Source organism: Pteropus vampyrus, unplaced genomic scaffold (assembly GCF_000151845.1).
Source record: "Pteropus vampyrus isolate Shadow unplaced genomic scaffold, Pvam_2.0 Scaffold1, whole genome shotgun sequence".
NCBI lineage: Eukaryota > Metazoa > Chordata > Mammalia > Chiroptera > Pteropodidae > Pteropus > Pteropus vampyrus.
This window is the reverse complement of record NW_011888782.1, coordinates 24,748,165-24,773,232: the sequence shown is the minus strand read 5'-3', so window position 1 is coordinate 24,773,232 and position 25,068 is coordinate 24,748,165. Positions and strand designations below refer to the sequence as shown.

At 31.2% G+C, this 25,068-nt stretch overlaps 2 protein-coding genes and 1 pseudogene across 2 annotated transcripts in view; all 3 read left to right on the top strand.

Moving 5' to 3' along the window:
- EAF2 (ELL associated factor 2) overlaps positions 1-23,521 on the top strand; it is a 32,872-nt gene extending 9,351 nt beyond the window's left edge. The window contains exons 3-6 of the mRNA XM_011371310.2: positions 3,916-4,052; positions 5,835-5,980; positions 17,178-17,435; positions 23,099-23,521. Of these exons, the coding sequence (XP_011369612.1) occupies positions 3,916-4,052; positions 5,835-5,980; positions 17,178-17,435; positions 23,099-23,145 (588 nt within the window). The 3' untranslated portion in view covers positions 23,146-23,521. The remainder of the gene's footprint in view (positions 1-3,915; positions 4,053-5,834; positions 5,981-17,177; positions 17,436-23,098) is intronic.
- LOC111736482 lies at positions 12,005-12,123 on the top strand (annotated as a pseudogene).
- SLC15A2 (solute carrier family 15 member 2) overlaps positions 17,307-25,068 on the top strand; it is a 51,189-nt gene continuing 43,427 nt past the window's right edge. The window contains exon 1 of the mRNA XM_011371418.2: positions 17,307-17,435. The gene's annotated coding sequence lies outside the window, so the exon portion shown is untranslated. The remainder of the gene's footprint in view (positions 17,436-25,068) is intronic.

Genomic DNA, 25,068 nt, shown 5'->3' with positions numbered 1-25,068 from the left:
GGGTGCATATGGGGGCACAGTAGGAGCTGAAAAGGTATTTAGGGATCAGATAATAAAGAACCTAATGTGTGATGCAAAAGTATTTGAACTCTATCCTGTAATTCTTTTAGACAACTAGAATTGTTAAATTTACCACCTGTCAAGAACAAATTTTTTTCTGCTGGGCATAGAGTCCTTAAACAACTATGAATAAGAATAGAAATTAAAATCTCAAATAAACTTTGGATTTTCCCTCTTTATTAAAGAGGGAAAGTTTATGTTTCCCTCTTTATTATGAGGGAAAGTAGGAAGTTTATGTTTCTTCAGAGTTCTTAATTTTGTGGGTAGTTTGTAGAAATGTAATGATGATTAGTTTGAGGCATTTAGATTTTCCTGTTTTTCTTTATGAACTTGCTTTCATCATTCTGGTAAAAATTCCTAGAAGCTTGGAGTCATCCCATAAATTAGAACTTTATTATACTATACTATTAAGAAGGTTCTGACAGTTCTTCGATAGAGTATATTTTCTAATTGTCATTCTTCTAGGGTTTTTTTGGTAGTACCAATTAGAAGAACAAAATAAAAATAAAGACGGTTAGGCTGGTTAATTTTGAGCATTACAAATCTGTCTTCTTTACAAACAGTTCTCTATGGTCGACTGATATAAAATTTCAAAATGATGAATTTAGAAAGGAAAAGACTTATTTGACTGTTAAAATTTGTCATTGGTACAGTCCAAGTTTGGCATAATTTTATTGCTGACTCTATCTTATGGAATACTTTGTGAGCCTGGATGAAGTAGTTCACCAGAAACTTCCAATGAAGGAAATGCATCTCTAGTGGTTGCTTATGACTTTAGCCCTCAAACCCTGGACTTGTGAGAGTTGCATATGTCTAGAGGGCTACTATGCCACTCTAGATGACTGTCTTGGGCAAAGTCCGTTCCAGGATGATCCTAGTTTGATTCCTTTCAATAAGTTTACTTAGCTCACATGGGAAAATAACCCACAACACTCTGGGGGCTTCAACCTATTTTAGTATCAGAGTTCTAGTTTAACATCTTGTTACAGTTATATTTTTAAATGAATTATATCTTTTATCATTATATAATAAACACTTCATCCTATTTTTGTGATTTTAAGCTTAAATAACATCTTATCTAATATTAATATTGCTAACTCTGCTTTCTGTTTCCATGTTCATGGAATTTTAGCATCTCTTTCTTTTATTTAGCTCACGTTTTTAATTACATCTTTTGTTAACAAAATATTCTGTTTAATTTTTAAACCCAGTTTGACACATCTATTTTTATTAGGAAAATTCCATCCACATTTAGTTCAAAGTTGACATACTTGATTTTTATTTCTATAATTTTATAGTAGGTTTATTAGTTATTTTAATTCATTTTTCTCTTTTCTTTTTTATTAGTTTTATCAGGCATCTCTTCTTTCAATTATTTTTTCCCCTCATGTTACTTTGAGACTACTATTATACTTTTCCATTCCATTATTGTTTCCTTTTCTTTCCTGGTGTTCATAATCAGGCATTATCAGATTTGCCTATCAGCAGATGAGAAACAAAACTAGGAGTAAAGAGGAAGATAACAGTAATCTAGGTAAGATGATGATAGTGTTCTGAAGTGGGATAATAGCAGTAAACATGGAGATAGGATGTATTCAATAATTATTTAGAGGCAAGGATAGTTCATATGCTTAGAATTTCCTGGTACTTTAACGCTTTAATATCCCTTTCTTGGGGTATGGAATAAAGTACTGGGAAGAAATTAAAGTTTAAAATAAGAATGGTGCTCAATTTAATGAGGAAAAAAAGTTTAATTTTAAAATACTTGTTCAAAGTGTAAAAGGCAGGTGTAGAGATTATGGAAGTATTAAAAGTCTATATTGTTCATATTCAACATTCATTGAGTATCTGTGAAGGACTTGGTAGTTTAGGTGCTAGAAGCAATAAAAAAAATTATGATACAGTCCTTAGTCTTCGGTAACCCAAGAATACAATAATATATTGTATTCTAAGTAATAATACAAATATCTTTAAGGAGAATATATTGCACAAATCTTTCATCAACTATAATTTGGAGTTCTTAGGTTGCTGTTTTGAAGTTTCTTACTCACTTGTTTTCAGCCAGGACATCTGAAAAATATACTTACCAGCCAAGTTGGCCCAGTTTGTTTTATCATAATCATGCTCCTTGCTCTCTACCTTACCAGGGCTTCAAATAAGTGCTCCACATCTCACTCTTCTATGGCCACTCCAGACATGTCCTCGTCTATGTGCTGTACATGCTTGATTTCCTGTAGATCACTTTAGTCTTAGAGGCAAGGTGGAAAACCAGTTCCTTTCTTTTGGTTTCATCATTTTCTCTCCCTACCTCTCAAAAGTCTCTAGGATTTACCTTCCATTTATGGTATCCTTAGTCACCAAATTTATCTCATATTCCTGCTTGTGGTCATGTGTTAAATCTCTAATGTTTGATAATGTTTTAAATATGATATACCCTTTAGTCTTATAAGTCACCCTTTTCTAACCTGATCTAATATAACTATCGTATTTGACAAAATTATCATAATCAGTATACTTTTATTATAATGCATTTTTATAAAGTTCAAAAACAAGTAAATATAACACTTTATTATTTAAGGATACATATATATGGGATAAAGTTAGAGAATTATAAACATAAAGTCCTTCAGGATTGAGGGAGGCTGATGAAAGATGGAGGAGGAGCATGTAGGTAGATGTAAGTTATAAGTAATGATGTAGGTTTCTTTAACATTTTATTATGGAAAATAGAATAGCATAATGAACCCCCATGTACTCTCACTGAACTTCAAAATTATCAATATTTTCCTAAGCTTTTTTATATATTCTTCTATCGCTTTTTTCCTAGCATATTTTAAAGCAATCCCGGATATTATGCCATTTCATAAATGTTTATGTGAGCATCTCTAACTGACAAGGATTTTTTTTTTTTTACCTAAGTATCATGCTATTATCACACACAGCAGAATTAATTATAATACCTGGCCCATACTCACATTTTCATGGTGGTCTCAAAATGTCTTTTTATTGTTTATCCCCAAGGAATCCAAATAATATTCCTTTAGTATTTTGATATTGTTCCTTAAGTCTCTTTTATTCTGTAAAAGTCCCTTCCTCTTTTTATGCCATTAGTTGGTTAGAAAAACCAAGTTATTTGTCCTAGAGAATATACCCACTGAAATTCTGGGTTTCAAATTGATTCTGCCTGGTATTATTTAACTTGTTTCTCTATTATTCTTATTTCCTGTAAAGTGGTAGTTAATATCTAAAGGCTCGATGATAGATTCTTTGTGGGGTTTTTCATTTGTTTGTTTTTGGCAAGAATACTTTATAGATAATGATGCACATTTTTATATAATATCATGAAGCATATAATGTAAGGTTGTCTCACTTTTAATTATGCTAAAATTAATCTATGGGTTTAGTGTAACAGATCCTATTCCTTGATACATTCATTTTCCTTAAACTGCATAGGGAAGTACCTCTTTGAGAAAATGCCATATTTAAAAAACTATATTTATGAAGGAAGGAGAGGAAGGGTAGGAAATATGATTCAGGGCTTCTGTTCCGTTATGTGTAAAATATATTGGTTGTATTAGAATTGAATCTCAATTGCCCATTGAAGACCAATGAAACAAATCTTTACTGACTCAAGGCAAGTACTTCCTCTGTTCCCTTTCCTCAATGATAGCAGCTTTAATATCTCAGCCTTTCTGCATCTCTGTCCATTTTACTACACTTCTTGTTTTCAAAGTGGCAAATTTAGGTAATTAGGTGACTTGAAGTATAACATAGATTGAGAAACAGATCTCAAAGTCTTTCACAACTGAATTTCTATCACAAATTTTAAATAATGATAATTAACTTCTTAAACAGGGATCAACTCCACCAGTAACTGTTTTCAAAGGTTCAAAGAAACCTTACTTAAAAGAATGCATTTTGATTATTAACCATGATACTGGAGAATGTCGACTAGAAAAACTCAGCAGCAACATCACTGTAAAAAAAACAAGGTATGTGGTTAACAAAATAAATTATTTTATTAGCATATAAAATGCTAAGGAAATGTCTGTGAAAAAAGTTATTGAATTAAATCACATTATTTATAAGGGTTATTTCTGTGTGTACAAAAATCTTTGAATCTTTTTCTTAGTTTAAATTTGGTGGAAAGCCTGAGCCAAAAGCTTGTACCATTTCTCCCTATGATATATAAAAGCTTGTTTTGTTTCTGAATGTTTTCTATATGTTTAGATATACCTTATTCTGTTGTATATGCTTACATAGAACTGGATTGAAAGGAGCCATTTTATACTCTTCAAAATAATTTCATCTTTATTTGTATAAGTTATTGAGCACCTCGAATCTGTAAGGCACTAGGAAAAGGAAAGTTTTCTATACAAGTACTAACCTCAAAACTCGTGCATTTTAATTGGATTAGCATATAATTCTATTAGAAAAGTCAATAAGAGAATAAAGCCATCTCAGATCCTTTTTTGGAAACAGATGGGTGTATGAATTACCATATAATGAAGGGACTTGCTCTAAAAACCATACAAATAATATAGACAAAAATTGCTCTAAGAAATTAAAGAAAGGGAGGGGTTATGGTTGATTGGAACATTCAGGGAGCCCTTATTGGTGTAACTTGAAAAAAGTTAAGATTTAGAGCTTTTTTTCCCCCAAAAAAACATATTTGATAATAAAAATTACCTTCAATCCTTGTTAAATAGATAAGTTCCCAAAACTAACTTCAGATTAGGAAAGAGCCTGGGAAACTATTTTTTATTATCTCCTCCCCCAGGTGATTTTTATTAGTAACAAAGTTTGGAAAAAACCAATTTAATGGATTGGAGATATAAGTAAGGTTTGAAGGCAGGAATGTATCAGACTTATTTGGGGCCAATGAAAAAGACCTCTTTGAATAGGCCAGAGATTGTCTCTGTGCCTGTATATAATAAGTATTGGAAAGTGAGGAGTGAGATTGATAGTGGATTAGATAGAGGTAAGATCATAAAGGTAGATTGAAGCTAATGCTTTCAACATTAACTAAAAATTAGGACATTGTCTTATTGATGGTAGTTACATATTAAATTTTTAAACTAGGAATTCTTTTAATTTAAAATATTTTTGTTTTGAAACATTAATCTACCAAGCAAACTGAGTAAAATGAAACAATGTGGGAAACAGAAAAATACATAAATCACAGTTTTTGAGAGTAGGAATGAAGAGAGAAGTGAGGTGCTAAATACTTTGTGAAGGAAGAACTGATAGGATTTGATGATTGGAAATCATCAAAAGATGATTTTGAGAGGCAGAAGTCAAGCAAATTGTTATATACTCTTCTTAAAAGTATTGAAAAGGAAGTCAATGAACCTGCTTTAGTAACATATCTTAAAGTTATGAATGAAAAATGTGGAAATGACTTAATTTTAACAGAAATAATAACTTTAGAATTTAGAAAATACATTGTACCTATTATATACTTAGGTATATTTCATTTTCTTTTAGGCATTCGTGTATCTTATCTCTTCAATATTGAGTAGTAGTTTTGTTTTTATTCATACTTATATCTCTCATAGGTCATAAAGTATGACCTATGTATATGCCATATGTATATAGCAGGGCACAATAAATATTTGTTAAATAACGAATTAAATTAATATTTTAATTCTTGAATATCACTTTAAAGATGTCTAGGGAAAAGAGTAAGTGGTCAATTTTCATAACTTTGTAAGTTGAAATTGTTGTTACAATGCCATCATACCTGTTTTGACCTCTGATATTCTTATTCGCAGAGTTGAAGGAAACAGTAAATTTCAGTCTCGTGTAGAGCAACAGCAACAACAAGCACGGAATTTAACTAGGACTCCCAGTCTTGTAAAACATTCTCCATCTGAAGACAAGATGTCCCCAAGCTCTCCGATGGATGATATTGAAAGAGGTAAATCTAAGTATATATGATTTCCTTTAAAAGAAGTTATTAAGAATAAGTAAAAATTTTCATCTTAGTTAACAAATAAACTAACTATAAAATTTTATTGAGAGCATAATATTTTTATTATGGGATTTTTGTGGGGAAGAGTATAATTTATGATTTAGGGTATTGTGTAATTATATATCTGTATAAGAGCATTTGTACCTTTTTTTTTATTATTCAGGAGAAAAAATGGCTGTTTAGATGTGTGTAACTGGAATTTTCTTCTTTTTAACAGTTGTGATGATTCAAATTCAGTTCTTCACAGCATCTTCCTGTCGAAGTTCTTTATGTATAGCCAGACTATAGATGTCTAAGATGTCACCAAACCAGTAGTGAAGTGAGGAGATGTAGTAAGCGGAAGCAGCAGGCAAGTTCTTCTGAATTGCTGCTCACTTCTCAGCAGGAAGGTGTTTCTAGGGAGGCACAATCCTTTTGAAAGTAAGGAAACTTAAATCTCAATTTTTTTCTAGCTACAGTTTTGATGTTGGTGTTACAGCAATTGTAGTAGGAGTAAGACCCTGATCACCAAAGTGTATTTGCTTCTACACTTTTCCTTCATAACTTGCATGTAACTCTCTAATTTTACTTGCCCCTTTCTAGGACCAGTATAGTATTAGATCCCTAATATATTAGTGTTCCCTTTACAGACAGTAAGGAAGATATAAGCTCAGAACCCTTGTTGCTAAAAAGAATCTTGCATCTTATTATTATATCATATTTGCTTCCAAAATGGATTTAAATCATGATTTCATTATATACATGTATTTAGTAAAATACTGTAACAGAAATCACGGTATTAAAGGGAAAGAGAAAGCAAATTTGTTAATTAATGAAACATTAAATTTAGATCTGAACTTTCTAGCCACGAAGACAAAAATAAGGACCTAAGTAGCATATTTTATATGAGACAGATTCCAAAGATTCAGGCTCTTTTCTGCTATTAAATTCTAAAAGGAATTCATCATACGGAATCTTTTTTTTATAAAAGGGAGCATTAAAGTATATAGTATCTTCAACAATAATTTTACAATACAAGAAGTTCCTCTATGTGGGAGTTTTTAAACAGAGACCTTAATAAAAGCATTTATTGAAGCAGTGTGTTGGAGAGGATAAATTAAAATCATCCAAGCATAAGATTCAACTTTGTATAAGAATTTACATTGAGTATAGCATGTTCCTTAAATGGTCTTCTTTGAAATATTTTCTTGACCCTATGCCAGTGCCTCCTGCCATGGTTGAATCACCTTCAAATTTATATCTAGATGTCTGGCACTTGTATTAGTGTTTCTATGATTTAAATTTTACATTTACACCTTTGAGCTACCTGGAACTTTAGTTTACAAAGTAAGATAAGAATCTAAATTTCTGTTCTCTCCAACAGTATCAATAAATAGTATTGATAGAGAATCAACAAATATGGTATTGATAAAGAATATATGTCAATATTCATTTATTGAATAAGCTATCATTTCTTCTAATGATATGAAAAGCTGTTTTTTTCATGTGCAAACTTTCTACATGGACTTAAGTCTGATTCACAACATAAAATATACAATGGCCAATAAATATATGAAAAAGTGACCAAATTCACTAATACTTTTAAAATACAAATTTTAATATTAAGAGGTATTTTTTCATTTATGAGATTGGCAGTAGCTAAAACATTTGTCAACATCCAGTAGTGGTGAGGACATAAAGGGAAGCAAGTATGTTCATACATTTTTGAAGCAAGTATAAATTGGTACATATTTATTATTAGAGGATTTTTTTTCTACAAAGCACTTAGAACAGTATCTAGTACATGCAAAGTACTATATGAGGGTTCGTTATCATTATCATCAGCTTTATTTGCTAATAACTATTAAAGTAAAAATGTGCATATCCTTTACCTAGAAATTCTAGAAATTTCTTCTGTAGCAAAACTTGTACAAACAGATAGATATATTCATAGATATATCTATATCAGCCACATAAGAATGTTCCATGCAGTACTTTTTATACTAAGGGAAAAAATGGAAAAATCCCGAGTGCCCATCAAGAAGGGATTACAGTGCTACACATCCATTTTTAAATAGAGATCACATTTTAGTAACAAAAAAGGATATCCAGATAAATCATTAAGCAAAAAATCAAATTTTTACATGTGTGCGTGTATGAACCATTTTTGAAAACAAAATTTATATAGGTTTGTCAATGCATAGATTTTGGAAGACATACTAAAATATAGGCATTATCTTTGGGAGTTTGGGTTATAGGAACCTATCATTTTTTATGGTGCAAATTTCTTGAGTTTTTACAATGAACTTGTTTTTTAGATAATGATTACTTATTTAGAAGATAATAAACCGCTGAAGAATAATGTTAATATAAAACCACTCATCATCTTACCATAATGCAACTATCAATTTCTACCAATACTGTAAAACTTTTACATTATGTTTCTGTAGGTAACTACTAGGTCCTAAGCCTTCCTATACATTATTTCAACTAGCCTTTAAACTTTTTCTTAAGAAATATTTCAAACATAGGAAATACAGAGAATAATATAACAGATCATATACTTACAACTTAGAGTTAACATTTTACCACCTTGGCTTTAGGCTTTTTAAAAAAAATTACAGAAATCTCTTTCCTTTCCAACACACGCTCCTCCCTTTGCTGTCTATCTGTGCCCATGTCTGAATGTACTCTAAAGGATTTATATACTTTACTATTCATTGAAACAGTTTATGTATGATAGGTTTTTCTGATGCTTGATAGTTTGGGTAAATTTCTATAACTTTAGGTTTACTTATGTTTTCTATTTCTTTATTCAATTTTGGCAATTCATTTTGTCTTGAAAATTATCAGTTTAATGCACATTTTCAAATTGCTAACATAATTTATCCATACAAATCTCTGTAGTACCCATAGTTATGGTCCTTTTTTATTTCTAACACTGATTATTTGTGCCCTGTCTCTCTTTTTCTTAACCACTCTGAATAGAATTTGATACATTTCATTAGTCTTCAAACAACCATCATTTGGTCTAGTGAGATATAGTATATGAGGTGACTAAGAATGACATCTTTGGAGTCAGACTGCTTGCATTCAAATCCCAGCTTTATCACTTATCAGCTGTGTGGCTTAGGGAAAGTTACTTAACCTGTTATTCTCTCTGTGTATGCCCATAAATTTAATAAATTAGATGAAATGAACTAGTTCCTTAAAAGACACAAAGTTCACTCAAGAAGCCGATAACCTGAATATTCCTAAATCTTATAAAGAAATTGAGTTGTATTTAAAATCTTCCTCCTACCCCAACAAACACAAAAATCTTCAATACAGATTTCTAGTGAATTCTACCAGTCATTTAAGGAAGAAATAATACCAGTTTTATACAAACTCTTTTATATAATTAAAAAGGAAGGAATTCTTTTCAACTCATTCGTTTAAATCAGAATTACTGCTACCAATACCCAACAAAGATATTACAAGAAAAAATAAATAAATAAATAAAACAAAAACCTACAAAAACATAGATGCAAAAATTTAAAACAAATTTTAGTAAATTGAATTTAACAACATATAACAGCAGTTCTCAACTAGGGATGATTTTGTCCTCTAGCGTGACATCTAGCAATGTCTGGAGACATTTTTGGTTGTCACAACTGGGGTAAGGGGAGTAGTGCTACTGGCATCTAGTGGGTAGAAGCTAGGGATGCTGTTAAACATCTTAAAATGCACAGGACAGTAACAAGGAATTATCCAACCCCAAATGTTAATATTGCCAGGGTCAAGAAATGCTAATATATTAAGAGGATAATACATCATGACCAAGTGGGGTTTCCCCAGGAATACAGCCTTTCAAAAATCAATCAATATAATTAATTGTATTAAAAACTAAAAAAGTTAAAGCCCTCTCAAAATAGTAGAAGATTTGACAAATTTCAAGTCATTCTCTTTTAACATTTATTTTCAATTACAGATGACATACAATATTATATTAGTTTTAGATTTGCAATATACTGATTAGACATTTATGTAACTTCCAACATGATCACTCCAATAAGTCTAGTACCCCGCTAGCACCATACATAGTTATTACAATATTAGTGACTATATTCTCTATGCTGTACTTTCCTGTGACTTCAACAGTCAATCTTGATAAAAACTTGTGGCAAAATAGAAATAGAAGAGAATTTAACCTGATGGAGGACATCTAGGAGAAGCCTACAGATGAAATCATGCATAATTGTAAGAGGCGAAATGTTTTCTCTCTAGCATCAGGAATAAGAAAAGATTTCCACTCTAACTACCTCTGCGCATTGTATTAGAAGTTTTAATTGATGCAGTAAGTCAAGGAAAATACAGAAAAGCATGCAGATTGGAAAGAAAGAGGTAAAACTGTCATTATTCACAGATGACATGATTGTCTATGTAGAATCTGATGGTATCTAAAGAAAAAGCTACTAGAATAGTGAGTTTAGCAAGGTTAAAAGATACAGGGGAAATATACAAAAATAAATTATATTTCTGTGTACTTGCAATGAGCAATTAGAAATTATAGGGAGCATTTGAGATCTTGTTCCCTGGCATATGTTGTCAGTTAGGCTCAAATAAACTAGTAAAAAAAAAAAAGAAAGATGTTAAAAGTATAAAAACAAAGGCATTTATAAAAGCTTCCAAAGATTAAATAATTATAAATAGATCTGACAAAATATGTAGAGGACCTGTATACTGAAAATTATAAAGCATTGCTGAGAGAAATTAAAGAAGCTGTAAGTAAATGGAGAGAGAGAGTGTTCACGGGTCAGAAGACTCAATATCATTAAGATGCCAGATTGCTCTATGGATTCAGTGCAATTCCAATCAAAATTACAGCATGCTTTTTAAGAAATTAAAAGACAGTGGCTCTGAAAATTAGATTGTCAATTTGAACCAAAGCCCACAAAAGCAGGCAAGAATCTCTATGCTAAACCTAAACAGGGCAACAGCCTGCAAAAATTAAAAAAAAAAAAATAGCATACAGAATCCCCCTAGCATAATAGCGAAAATATTTAGGATACAAGAGAAAATTACCAGTCATAACATGAATCAAGAAGATCACAACTTGAATGAAAAAAGAGAGTCAGCTGACACCAACACCATGATAAATCAGATGTTAGGATTGTCTGACAAGGATCTTAAAGCAATGATCACAAACGTGATTTTAAAAACAACTACAAATTCTTTTGAAACAAATGAAAAATAGAAATAACAGTAAAGAAATAGAAATTTAAAACAAAAACCAAGTGTAAATTATAGAACTGGCAAATACAATAATAGTAATAACAGTAAAAAAACTAAGATGACAAGAGATCCCACATTTGTATCAATGATATCTTGGAGGAGAGTGAGAGTGGGGCTAAAAGAGTATTTAAAGAAATAATGCCTGAAAAGATCCCATGTTGTATGAAAGATGTAAACCTGCATATTCAAAAAGCTTAATAAATCTCATATATGATGAACTCAAAGAAATCCATTCCAAGATACATCATAATAAAATAGAAAACTAAAAGCAAAAAAAAAAAAAAAAACCCCAACTGACAGCAAGAGGGAAATGACACGTTAGCTGTAGAAAAATGCTGTCCAAATGGCAGCATATTTCTCATCTAAAACCAGAGACTGGAAAGAAGTGGCACAATATTTTTTAAGTGCTAAGAGAAAAGAAATGTCAACATGAATCCTATATCTGGTGAAATTATTCTTCAGTAATGAAGGAAAAATAGCCTTTCTCAGAAAGAAAAGCTAGAAGAATTTAATACCAAACTATCCTTAAATATTGGTTATTTAAGCAAAAATAATAAAAGAGGGAGTCAGGAAATGAGAAAGAACAGCAGAAAGAGCAGAAACATTGACAAATACAAAACCTTATGGATTTTCTTGTGACTTATCTAAATCATACGTGATGATTGAAACAAAAAATTATAACACCTTTTGATACTCAAGACAATATTTAGAAGTGAAGTCTACAGCCATACCATACTGAATGTACCCGATCCTGTCTGATCTTGGAAACTAAGCGGGGCTGGGCCCGGTTATTACTTGAATGGGAGACCACCTAGGAATACCAGGTGCTGTAAGTGTTAAAAAAATATATGTATATATTTTAAAGTGGAGGACATAAAGGAATCTAAATGGAAGTGAGGTTTCCACACCTTACTTGAAGTGGTAAAATATTGATGTCATGTACGTATATTGGAATACTCAAAGCAACCACTCAGGAAAATATATAAAGTGACACTTTCAAAAACACCATAGTTAGGTGAAAGTAAAAGGACGGAAAAATATATGCCAAGCAAACGTTGATTTTAAAAAGTTGTGCAGCTGTATTAATAGTAGATAAACTCAGAGCAAAGTAAATTACTACAAAGAGGAACATTAATAATGCTAAAAGGATTAATCTACTAGGGTAACATAAAAGTGTGCACAAAGACAACTCAAAATACATAAATCAAGAACTAATAGACCTGAAAGGAAAATTCAACAAATCTGTAATTATTCTTGGGTTCATCAGTGGATATACTTACTAGACCAAATGTCAACAAAGATATGAAAAAGCCGACAATATAATTAACAGGATCTAATTGACATCTATCTATATCTATATCTAATCTATATGTAATACTCCATGCAACAACAGTGGAATTCACTTTCTTTTCAAGTGCCCATAGAATATTTATCAAGGTAGACCATATCCTGGGCAATAAAAGAAGCCTCAATAAATTTATAAAAACTGAAATCAGAGATATGTTCTCTGTAATGGAATCAAACAAAAATAACAGATAACAGAAAAATCTCTAAGCACTTGGAAATGAAACAACATATTTCTAAATGATCCATGGGTTAAAGAGGAAGAATCAAACAAAATTAAAAATACATAAAATTAAATGTATAAAGTAAATGCAGCATTCCAAAACATGCAGCTAAAAGAGTGGGCATAGAGAAGTTTATTGCACTAAATGATAGAGGAAAGATGTCAAATCAATACCTCAATATATCAATCATACCTCAACAAAGCAGAAGAAAATCAGATTAAACCCAAAGCAAGCAAAAAGTAGCAAATTATAAAAATAAGGGCAGAAATTAATGAAATTGAAAACAGGAAAACACTAGAGAAAAATCAGTGAAACAAAAAGATGGTTCATTCAAAAATTAATACTACTGATAAGCTTCTAGTAAGACTCACAATAATAAAAATACAGAAGACACGAATCACTAATATCAGAATGTAATATCATTACAGATTCAGCAGTCATTAAAAGGATTATAAAGGAATGTTAAAACTTTATGTTTTTAAATTTGACACTTTAGAAGAAATGGACCAATTCCTCAAAAGCTAAAGACTACCAAAATTTAACCAAGATGTCAATAATCTGAATAGTCTTATGACCATTACAAATATTAAAGGTGGTCAGACAGAAAAAAATCGAGAACCATATAATTTCACACATAGTGGGGCATAAAACTGAAAACAACAAATGAACAAGACAAACAAATAAACTCATAGACACAGACAACAGTTAGTGGTTATCAGAGGGAGAGGGGGAAGTAGATAAGGATAAAAAGCATCAAATACATGGTGACAGAATGAGATTTGACTTTGGGTGGTGAACACACAATGTGATATACATATGATGTAATATTGAATTGTACACTTGAAACCTATATAGCTTTTTAAATCAATGTCACCTCAATAAATTTAATTAAAAAAAGAAAGAAATTGAAAGTGGATTTTTCAGAAACCTTGTAGGCCAAGAGAGAGTGAGATGATATTTTCAAAGTGGTAAAAAACAAAAAACTCTCCCAACCAAGACTACTTTAACCAGCAAAATTATCCTACAGAAACAAAAGAGATATAAACACTTTCCCGGATAAACAGAAGGTAAGGGAATTCATCACCACCAGACATTCCTTACAGGAAATGCTAAAGGGAGTTCTTCAAGGTGAAATGAGAGGATGCTAATTCATGACATGAAACAAATGAAAATAGAAAACTCACTGGTAAAGTTAAGTATATAGTCAAATCTAGAATGTTCTGATACTGTAATGGTAATGTGAAAACCAGTTAACTCTAGTATAAAATTTAAAATAAAAATATTAATAATAACCATAATAGTTTGTTAATAGAGACACAATTTTATAAGATATAAATTGTGACATCATAAACAAAATCTGAGAAGGATAATAAAAGGGTAGGGTTCTTTTATAAGATAGAAATTATTGGCTTAAAATAGACTGTTATAACTATAAGAGATTTTATGCAACCTCATGATAACCACAAAGCAAAAACCTCTAGTAGATACACACAAAATAAAGAGAAAGTAATCAAAGTGTACTACTATGGAAATTCATCAGATCACAAAGAAAGACAGCAAGAGGAACAAAGGAACTACAAAACAACCAGAAAACAATTATCGAGGTGGCAATAATAAGTCCTTACCTATCAATAATTACTTTAAATGGAAATGGATTAACTTCTCCAGTCAAAAGACATAAAGTAGCTGAATGGATAAAAAACAAGATCCAACTATATGCTACTGACAAGAGACCCATTTCAGCTTTAAGGACATAGTGAAAGTGAAGGGTAGAAGAAGATTCCATTCAAATGGAAACCAGCAGAGCATGGGTAGCTATACATCAGACTGAATAGACTAAGTCAAAAACTGTCATAAAAGACCAAAGTCATTATAAAATGATAAAGGGGTCAGTTTATCAAGAGGATATAATAATTGTAAATGTTTATGCACCTAACATCAGAGCACCTAAATATATTAAACAAATATTAATACATCTGAAGGGAGAAATTGAGACAGCAATACTCTAGTAGGGGACTTCAATACTCCATTTTCAACAATGGCTGAATTATCCAGACAGAAAATCAATAAGGAAACATTGGATTTGAACTACATATTAGACCAAATAGACCTAACAGACCTATATAAAATGTTCCATCCAACAGCAGCAAAATACACATTCTTCCCAAGCAGACACAGTACATTCTCCATGATAGATCATATGTTAGGTCACAAAACCAGTTTTAACAAATTTAAGGAGGTTGAAATCACGTTGAGTATCTTTTCCAACCACAGTAGAATGAAACTAGAATCAGTAACAGGAGGAAAACTGGAAAAATTACAAACCTATGGAAATTAAACAACATACTTCTAAACACCAGTGGGTCAAAAAAGAAATAAAAAAGGAAACAAAAACATCTTGAAATATTAAATTGTACAACTGAAACTTACTGGATAGCATTAACCAATGTCACCATAATAAAAATTTGATAAATAGGGAAAAAATGAAGAGTTAAGGGGGAAAAATATATTGAAATAAATGAAAATGGAAGTACAATATACCAAAACTTATGGGACACAATGAAAGCAGTTCTAAAAAGGAAGTTTATATCAATAAATGCCTACAATAAGAAAAAAGAAAGATCTCAGCTAACTTAACTTTATACCTCAAAGAACTAGAAAAGAGCAAATTAACCAAGTTAGAAGAAGGAAGGAAATAATATCAGCAGAAATAAGAGAAATAAGACTAAAAGAACAATAGAAAGATGAATGAAACTAGGTTGGCTTTTTGAAAGATAAAATCGACAAACCTTTAAGTAGACTGAAAAAGAGAAGAGTCAAAATCAGAAACGAAAGAGACATTATAATAGGAGCTACAGAAATATGAAGATTCGCGAGAGACTTATGAACAATTATATGCTAAGACATTGGATTACCTAGAAGAAATGGATAAATACCTAGAAACATACAATTTACCAAGACTACATCATGAAGAAATAGAAAACCTGAACAGACCAATACTGTAAGGAGATTGAATCAGTAATCAAAAACTTCCTAGCAAAGGAAAGTCCAGGACCAGATAGATGGCTTCACTGGTGAATTCTACCAAATATTTAAAGAAGAATTAATGTCAATCCTTCTCAAACTATTCCAGAAAATTGAAGAGGAGGAAACACTTTTAAATTCGTTTTATGAGGCCAGGCTTACCCTGATACCAAAGTCAAGAACATTATAAGGAAAGAACATTATAGGCCAATATCTGATGAACATAGATGCAAAAATCCTCAATGAAATACTAGCAAATGGATGATCAAGTGGGATTTTTGCCTAGGATGCAAGGATGTTTTAACATATGAAAATCAATAAACATGATATACTGTGTTAACAGAATGAAGACTAAAATTCATACGATCATCTCAATAGATGCAAAAAAGCATTGGACAAAATTTAACATTTGCACAATGAAAACCAATTTGTTGTATACACTTTAAATATATACAATTTTATTCATCAATTATACCTCAGTGGAGCTGACAAAAAAAATTCATCTGTATGTATTACATTGCATTATACGTGTTGGAGAAATAAAAGAATTGGAGGATGTTTTCTGCCAAATAGGCTTTAATTTTTACAGTTTTAATTTCACATTATTTGAATTACATATATATTTGAGTATAATGGTTTACATATATATTTGAGTATAATGGTTTAAAGTGTAGTATTTAGATCTAGACACTGCCTATGTCTTTTAATTTTCATAATCCCAACATTGAAGTATGGCTTGGCTCTATGGTAGAGGAGCTTTTAAAAGCATTTTTTTAGGTGGGAGGTTCTTGAATTGTTGTGTGTGCTGTTCAGAAACAGAATAGGGAGAAACAGATACTACCAGAGAAGAGCCAGAAAGGAAAGATTTGGGCCCAGGGATGCAGTTTTTACAGGAAAAATTGAATTGCTCCTTTTTTCTTTCTTCTTTTTATTTTTTTAACTCTTGATTGTGGTAATAAAGAATGAACTCAAGCTCCAACAATAGGTGAGTTGGGTGTCAGAATCTAAAATGCCAGTTTCCAAGCAGAGTTTAAAAACACATATGATCACAAGAAAATGCTAGCAGTGATTATTCTTGAGAAATAGGATTAAAGGAACTTGAAGAAGGGATAGGAAGAGGGGATGTTACTTTTCATTTTGTCCTAGTAGAGGGTTTTTTAAAATAAAATGCTTTAAATGCTGTAAATATATGTTTAATTTTATTTATTCATCAACGCTTTCTTAGAAACTAACACATTTAAATTTTATATTTAATATTGTTTATTTAACCCATCTATTATCTTCTGTTACATTTTCAGAACTGAAGGCAGAAGCTAGTCTAATGGACCAGATGAGTAGTTGTGATAGTTCATCAGATTCTAAAAGTTCATCATCTTCAAGCAGTGAGGATAGTTCCAGTGACTCAGAAAATGAAGATTACAGATCCCCTCCTTCTGATCCTGGGAATTATATCTCAGGACATCCTACTATGTCTGCCATGCCACAGTGCGAGATTCCTGAGATAGATGCTGGTCATAATAGATACAACAACAGTGGCCTTCTGATGAATACTTTAAGTAAGTATATGTAAGCATGAGTAATCGAAAAAGTAAGAATTCACAGTGAAGCCTTCTTGATTATGATCTAAAATTTGGATAAAGAGAAAAGACTTCTATTTTATTCACTTGACACTATTAACCATAACCTTTCTATTGCATTATTCATTTTCTAACAACTGTTACACACTGCCTTATTGGCTTTTCTCCTATCTTTCTAGATACTTTTCTTTTTCTCTTTTACTGGTTTATAATCTTCTACTCAGTCATTAGAGCTGGAGTTCTTCAAGGCTTAATTATAGGTCCTCTTTTTCTCCTTATTCTTTCCCTAGATAATTTCTGTATTTCTGTTACAATCAATAGATAACTTGTAAATTTGCATCTCTGACCCAGAGCTGTGAGCTCTAGATACATAAATCCAACATCATCTCTTAGTAAGAGGCATTTCAAATTCACTTTGTCTAAAACCAACTTATAATATTTGGCTAAGTGTTTTCTTCTTAGTGAAAGGCAGGATTCCTCTAATTATGGAAACCAGAAACCCGATTATATTCAAGGGTCGACTTTCTCTCTTTATAGTCCTTTACCTGTTTATTTTACCTCCTTGATATTTCTCAAATTCATCTACTTCTCTGCATCTCTACCACTATCATTCTAGTTAAATGCAATGACTTTTTGATTCACTTCATATCTACTCAAACCTGTTTTTAATCTATTATGTACATTGCAGCTAGATTGATCTTTTCATAATTCAGCTATAATTTGTCACATCTTCTGTTCTGAACTTTTCAATAGCTTATAAATTCTTTTAGAAGAGCAACATAACACCTTAACATAATGGTATTGCTCCTCCTGTTCTAGCAACATTTGTCATCTTTTGCCACCCTACTCAAATACTTTCACCCACATCAGGACCCTTATACAGATGTCCATTTTGCCAGAAATACTTCCTTCTTTTCATATAGTTCACTTTTTCTCCTTTAGATTATAATTCAAGGTTTACTTTATCAAGAAAGCCTTCCTTGACCTTCTTGACAAGATCAGATCTCCCTTTTTATAGACTTTCAAAGTAATATCTTCTTTATATCAAATGTCACAATTGTCAATTTATATTTATTTGTGCGGTTTGCTTTCTTCTAAAGTATAAGCTCCAGGAGGACAGCAATCTTGTTTATTTTTGCTTATCATTGAATACTAGCTCTTAGCACAGTACCTGATACATAGGCGATGCTCAGTAAATACTTTTTAATGAAGGCATGCTGGTTGGTACTGTCTGGGGGAGAATGAGATTTTCTCTATGTTTAAAACTAATCACACTGTGTAAATTAATAATGATAAAGTAAGTAACTAGGAAAGACTGACTAGCTCTAGCCAAATAGCAAAACTAAACAAAAAAGGAGCCACAACTGGGTAGCAAAGAGTCAGAGTAAATTTATGAGTTAATTAGGGGCCAGGAAAGGTCTTTTGAACTTCTAATTATTTATTTCTTTAGTGCTGTTATTCCTAACTTGAGGGATAAAATTGGAGCATCTGATTTCTCGAATGTTAGGATTATTAATATCTGAAATATTATCATTATTAACAAATTATAGGAGTAAAGCCATATGATTATTTCAACAAATTTGAATTTGACAAAATTCAATATTTATTAATTTTCAAATTTTACCAAAGGTCGAATATAAGGGAATTTCCTTAACTTTATAAAAGTTAATTATAAAAATCAGAACTACTGCCAACATGAGGTTAATAGAGACTAGAACCATTCCCATTAAAGTCAGGAACAAGGCAAGGAGGACTATTATGATTTCTATTGAGCATTGTTCTGAAGATTCTACCAAGTACAATGAAACAAGTAAAAGAAATGAGATATAAGAATCAGAAACAAGAAATAAAATGTTCCTTATTTGTAGATAATGTAAAATTGTCTACATAGAAAATCCAAGAGAATCAGCAAACTATAGAACTAAAATAATTTGGAAATATTGTGGATACATAAAGGGATATGCAAAAGTTACTAGTGATTTATTATACCGATAAAAACCACTTGGGATTCCTTTTAAAAAATAGTGAATTTCTTTTCTTGATATAATTTATCCAAATTGGAGATTTCCTAATAAGAGGAAATAAACTTTCTCTTACTATTACTGCAATCATCCCATTTCTCAACCTTATCAAACCCAATAACCTCTTTAATGACAGATGTTTTAAAGTCCCTTTTACTATATTAAAATGAATTTCATAGCTTAGGTACATACATCTTTGAAAATAATTTAATGTAATATTAAGAAAAAATGAAAAAGTAATTTATAGTAAATGAATATATATTCTACTTTGTAAATGTTCAAACATGGATATACTAGAACACATAACAAAGTAGCCATATGTTTGCACTTTTAATGAATAAATTTGAATTAAGAGAAGCAAGACAACATTAAATTCGTATTGTCAATAATTTTTCTTTTATTTAATGTGTTGAAATAAAGACAAACATATATACTCATATATTTGCATATACAGGCAAGTGCTGAGCTGCTATATTGCTGAGCAGCATAGAGGTCGCTAATGTGTTTTCCAAAACAATTTCGAAAAGAAAATCTTTGTAAGGTTCTGAGAAAAAAAAAATAAGTCTTTTTTCAGTTTATATGGTAGTTTTATCTTTGTACAATTCAGTGAATTTTAAATCTGTACAAAAAAATACTTTTAGTTTATAAGACAAATGAAAATTCATAGACACAGACAACAGTTTAGTGGTTACCAGAGGAAAGGGGGGAGTGGGGGAGGTAAATAAGGGTAAAAGGGATCAAATATATATGGTGATGGAAGGAGGTTTAACTTTAGGTGGTAATCACACAATGCAATACACAGATGATATATTATTAAATTGTACACTTGAAACCTATATAATTTTATTAACCAATGTCACCCCAATAAATTTAATTAAAAATGCAATTAAGTTCTGGCCTTAAAATTATAAACAGTTCTTCTCATACATGAATACCCTACTGGAGTTGCAAGTTGTATAGAATGTGGAAGAGGTCTTTATTGTACAAGACTGGCCCCAGCATTGCATGACATTTGGCATCCCTAAATTCTCCTCCCACTAAATGCTAGCAATCTGCAAATCATCTGGACAAGCAACTTCTCACATAAATTTCTGTAACATCTTCCAGGGGGCAGTATTGCTCTCATTGAAAACCTCTGATGTAGACTTCTGAATGCATGTGCCATCGGTAATCTCTTTTTTTTCCAAGTCATGATTACCATTTTGATTGAAAACATATTACCTGTACTAAGCATCTCATATTCAAAGGCTAATCTCATATCTTCAAAAATGACTGAGCATTTTAACAGCATGGAGATACTATGCATATAACCTCTATAATATGAAGTCTCTTGAGAAAAGTGGAACTCAGGATGTTTGGGTTTGTGTCACTTGAGAAAATCATATTACAGGCATCATATCAAGTTGAACAGTCTTATGCCATTAAATAGTTACATAACAAGTGGAAACTTAAGCCTTGAAAGCAATAAAATGGTCATGGGAACCAGTTGTACAAAAGAAGCTTTAGCAGATTTTTTTATCAAACGGTATAATCAGTTCTGGAGTTCAAGTAGTAGACAGAGATATCATACAACAATTTATATATGGCCTAAAAACTATTCCTCTTAAATTGGTATCAACTTCAAAATATGCCAGCTTTTGTTGATTGTGGAGTAGTTAAAAAATACAATAATTTTTTTGAATACTTATAAATTTTTTTGAATACTTATAAATTTATTTCTTATTAGAGGACCAAAATTATACGTGGAAGACAATATAAATGCAAATGATAAGTATGCTTCATAATTATTAGAAAATGTTTAGAGAAGAACTTATGTACATACTGCATCACCATAGAGTTGTTATATTATTTCAGCAATATAAAACCTAGTGGAATTACTTTCATATAATTTTCTAAGAACTGAGGCATTTCTATAACATGCATAACTTGGGGGAGTTTTATGTTCAAACAGTGTCTATTATTGGTTTTTATTAATTCTGGATTTTTTTTGGTATTTATACTCTGTTTTATCTGGCTTATTTCACTTAGTGTGATTATGTCGAGGTCCATCCATGTTGTCGCAAATGGCAGTATTTCATCTCTTCTTATGGCTGAGGAATACTCCATTGTATATATGTACCACAGCTTCTTTAGCCAATCTATCGTAGGACACTTTGGTTGCTTCCATGTCAAGAATTTTTTAACTATTGTAATTCACTACCCAAATGATTTTATCCAATCTCATAGCTTCAAATAAACCCCTACAATCAATGATTCCCAAATCTTTATTTCCAGCTCTAGCCTTTACCTTGAGCTTCAGACTTGTATATCCAATTACCCTTGTCATATATACTTAAGTATTTACTAGGTATCTCAAATGTACCATGTTGAAAATTGAACTTGTGATTTTTCTCACACAGTCTTGTTCCTCTGGTGTTTCTCATTTCATTAAATTATACCACGATTTATTCAGTTGTTTAGATCAGAAATTTTGGAGGTCATTCTTCACTTTCTCTCATGCCCTAAATCCAGTGTTTTTGATAGTCTTATATTCTCTATCTTCAAAGCATAAATCTGACCACTTAGCACCACCTCCACCTGAACCACCTGAGTCAAAGCCAATGTTATTTCTTATGTGAAAAACTGCAATAGACTCATAACTGCTCTCCCTGATTTCATATTTCTTCCACACTATTGTAGTTTATTCACTGATACACAGTAGTGTCCAATTCAGTTGCTTGCTTAAAATTTTCTGATAAATTCCCATTATATTTCAAACAAAATTCAAAGTTATTACCATGACCTATAAACCATGGTCTTCGAATATCTTTCTGACCTCATTTCCTATCATTCCCTTTCTTTTCATTATATGCCAACCACAGCAACCTTCTTACAATCAGAGAACACAACAAGGATGCTTCTGCCGTGGAGTATTTGTATGTGCTGTTCTCTGAGCCTGGACAATTACCCCCCTCCATGTTTTCATTAGTTACTCTTTACATTTGAATCTCTGTTCAAATGTCACCCCTCAAGGAAGCCTTCTCAACTACCCTATCTAAAATAGCACCTCCCACCATTCTTCCCATGCCCATCTTCATTTTTTCATAGTATTTATCTCTACTTGACATATTATATATTTGTTTATTTGTTTACTGTTACCCCCACTAGAATGTAAATTTCATGACCATAAGCACATGGATGAATTACAAGAGGAATCAATGAAGAGTTACTATTAACAAGCATAATAATTTTCACAATTTTTAAGTAAACAAATTATATAACTTTTTTGCACTCTTTAAAATGATATAGTCTGATCTTCTAAATACATTTTCTCTCATTTCCTGATGTAATTAAATCAGTGGTCTAAAAAGGGTGATGTTGGTATGTGAAAGAACCCTGAAATAGATGCCAGGTGATACTAAAACTATGCTGAAGGTTGGTGGTGTATTTTTTCTTTACAGGCAGTATTAATTTGAGTTACTAATGATGTAATTAAATTGTATCACTGATTATTAATGACGAAATGTTGGCTAACCAGTATCACTTGAAATTTTTCTATAATATTTATGTTATCCAAGCATAAATATATTAAATATTAAAATATTAAATATTTAATTACAGTTTTGCTATTTTTTATTTTAGGAAATGATTTGCAGCTGAGTGACTCAGGAAGTGACAGTGATGACTGAAGAAATATTCAACTATAAATATAAAATTCACAAGATGTGATTATTTTATATTAAGAATAAAAATTTCTAAGACTGAGGAAAATATATCTTAACTTTAAATGATAAAATAAATTAAATTTGATTCAGAATTTTCAGTTGATGTTACATTTTTTTACCTTTTATGAGTATCAGTATTTTATTTCATCTTAAAACTTTTATGAGGTTTTACAGATGAGAAAACTGACTCAGAGGTTAGTAACTTGCCCGCATGTTGTTAGTTAACAAGTGATAGATCAAGTGTTTTAGAGTTCAGTGCTCTGTTTTACCCCATTGCTCTCTCCAATTGTGAAATGTCAAAACTATTGATTTATAATAAATGTCTGTGGTTTTAATTATATCTCTGAGCCTTTTCTATCTCATATTTCTTAAATTTTTGTTGAAAATATATTAGTTCCTCACAAAATTAAGCTATAATTTAGAGTAAAGTTGAAGCTAAAACAGTTGCTTTAATGAAACGACTGTTATAATATTTTTCATCATTTGCTTATTTTGCTTTTGAGAGAAAAACAAGCAGTTAATTGTTAAAGAGATAATATTTGCATCTATAATACTTTTTAATTTGAAGGAAATGATAAATATTAGATTATAGTTGAAAGCCTCCAACTACAGTATGCAGCCTTTCAGGTTTACTTCTTTCACTTAGTAATATGCACTTAAGTTTCCTCCATGTCTTTTTCATGACTTAATAGCTAATTTCTTTTTAGCATTGAATAATATTGCATTGTCTCCATGTACCACTTTTTACTCACATACTGAAGGGATCTTGGTTGCTTCCAATTTTTGGCAATTTTGAAACAATTTTTTATTCAGCTTCACCTCTTACCATAGAGATTTCTGTAGGTTTTTTTTTTTTTTAATCCTTAAATTCTAGTTTTAACCTCTCCTACTTCTCTCTTTTCCCTGGCCTACCTTCAGCTAATCTGTGTCTTCACTTTTTCCTATTCATCAATACTCATGTGAAAACCACAACTGTGTCATTTATTACTTAACTAAAGCTAGATCAAATACTAAAAATCAAATAATCACTTTCTACACTCACAAAACCTGTTGGGATTTTGTGTTGAAATTATAGGTTGATTTGGGTGGGGAATATTGATTGACATCTTTACAATATGAAACTTCAAAATCATGAGCATGAAGGGGGCTGGGGGAGGATGAAAAGAGTAAAAGAGGTCAAATACAAAGTGACAGAAGAAGACCAGACTTTAGCTGAACACCCAATAGAATATACAAATACTATATTATAAAGTTATATACCTGAAGTTTATATAATGTTATAACCAATGTTACCCCAACAAACTTAATTTAGAAAATAGTTTTTTAAATCCCTACCTAGATCTATTGAATAAGAATTTTCAAGGGAAAAACATATAAATTTGCATTTGTGTGTCTATGTGTATGCATACATATACATACATTACATATTTATATATGTGAATTTACATAAATGGCTCATTATCAAGGAAGTTTAGTTTACACAGGACAAGATTAAGATTTCTTCCATCTCTGATATTATTTGATTCTATGAATACTAGCATTATATTGCCATAATAAAAAGAATTTCATCAAAAAGGCGAATCAGAGAACCGAAGTCAATACTCCAAAGTTTGGTATTTTGGGTACCTACGAGCACAAACGAATTGGTTCATAGCATATAGGTGCTGTTTCATCTGCTCTACCAGATCAAATGCCATTCTAGGTACAAGGCTAGAGCTGGGAGAGCCATTGACATAATTAGATCTGCAAGACATCTGTGCCTCTAGTGGTTAACTTGACTGATAACTTCTGATTGTTGATTTGTTTTGCATCCAGAGTCATTAACCAAACCAGAAAGGGCAATACTTCCTGAAAGAATAACTACAGCTTAATTATTAACGCCACTGT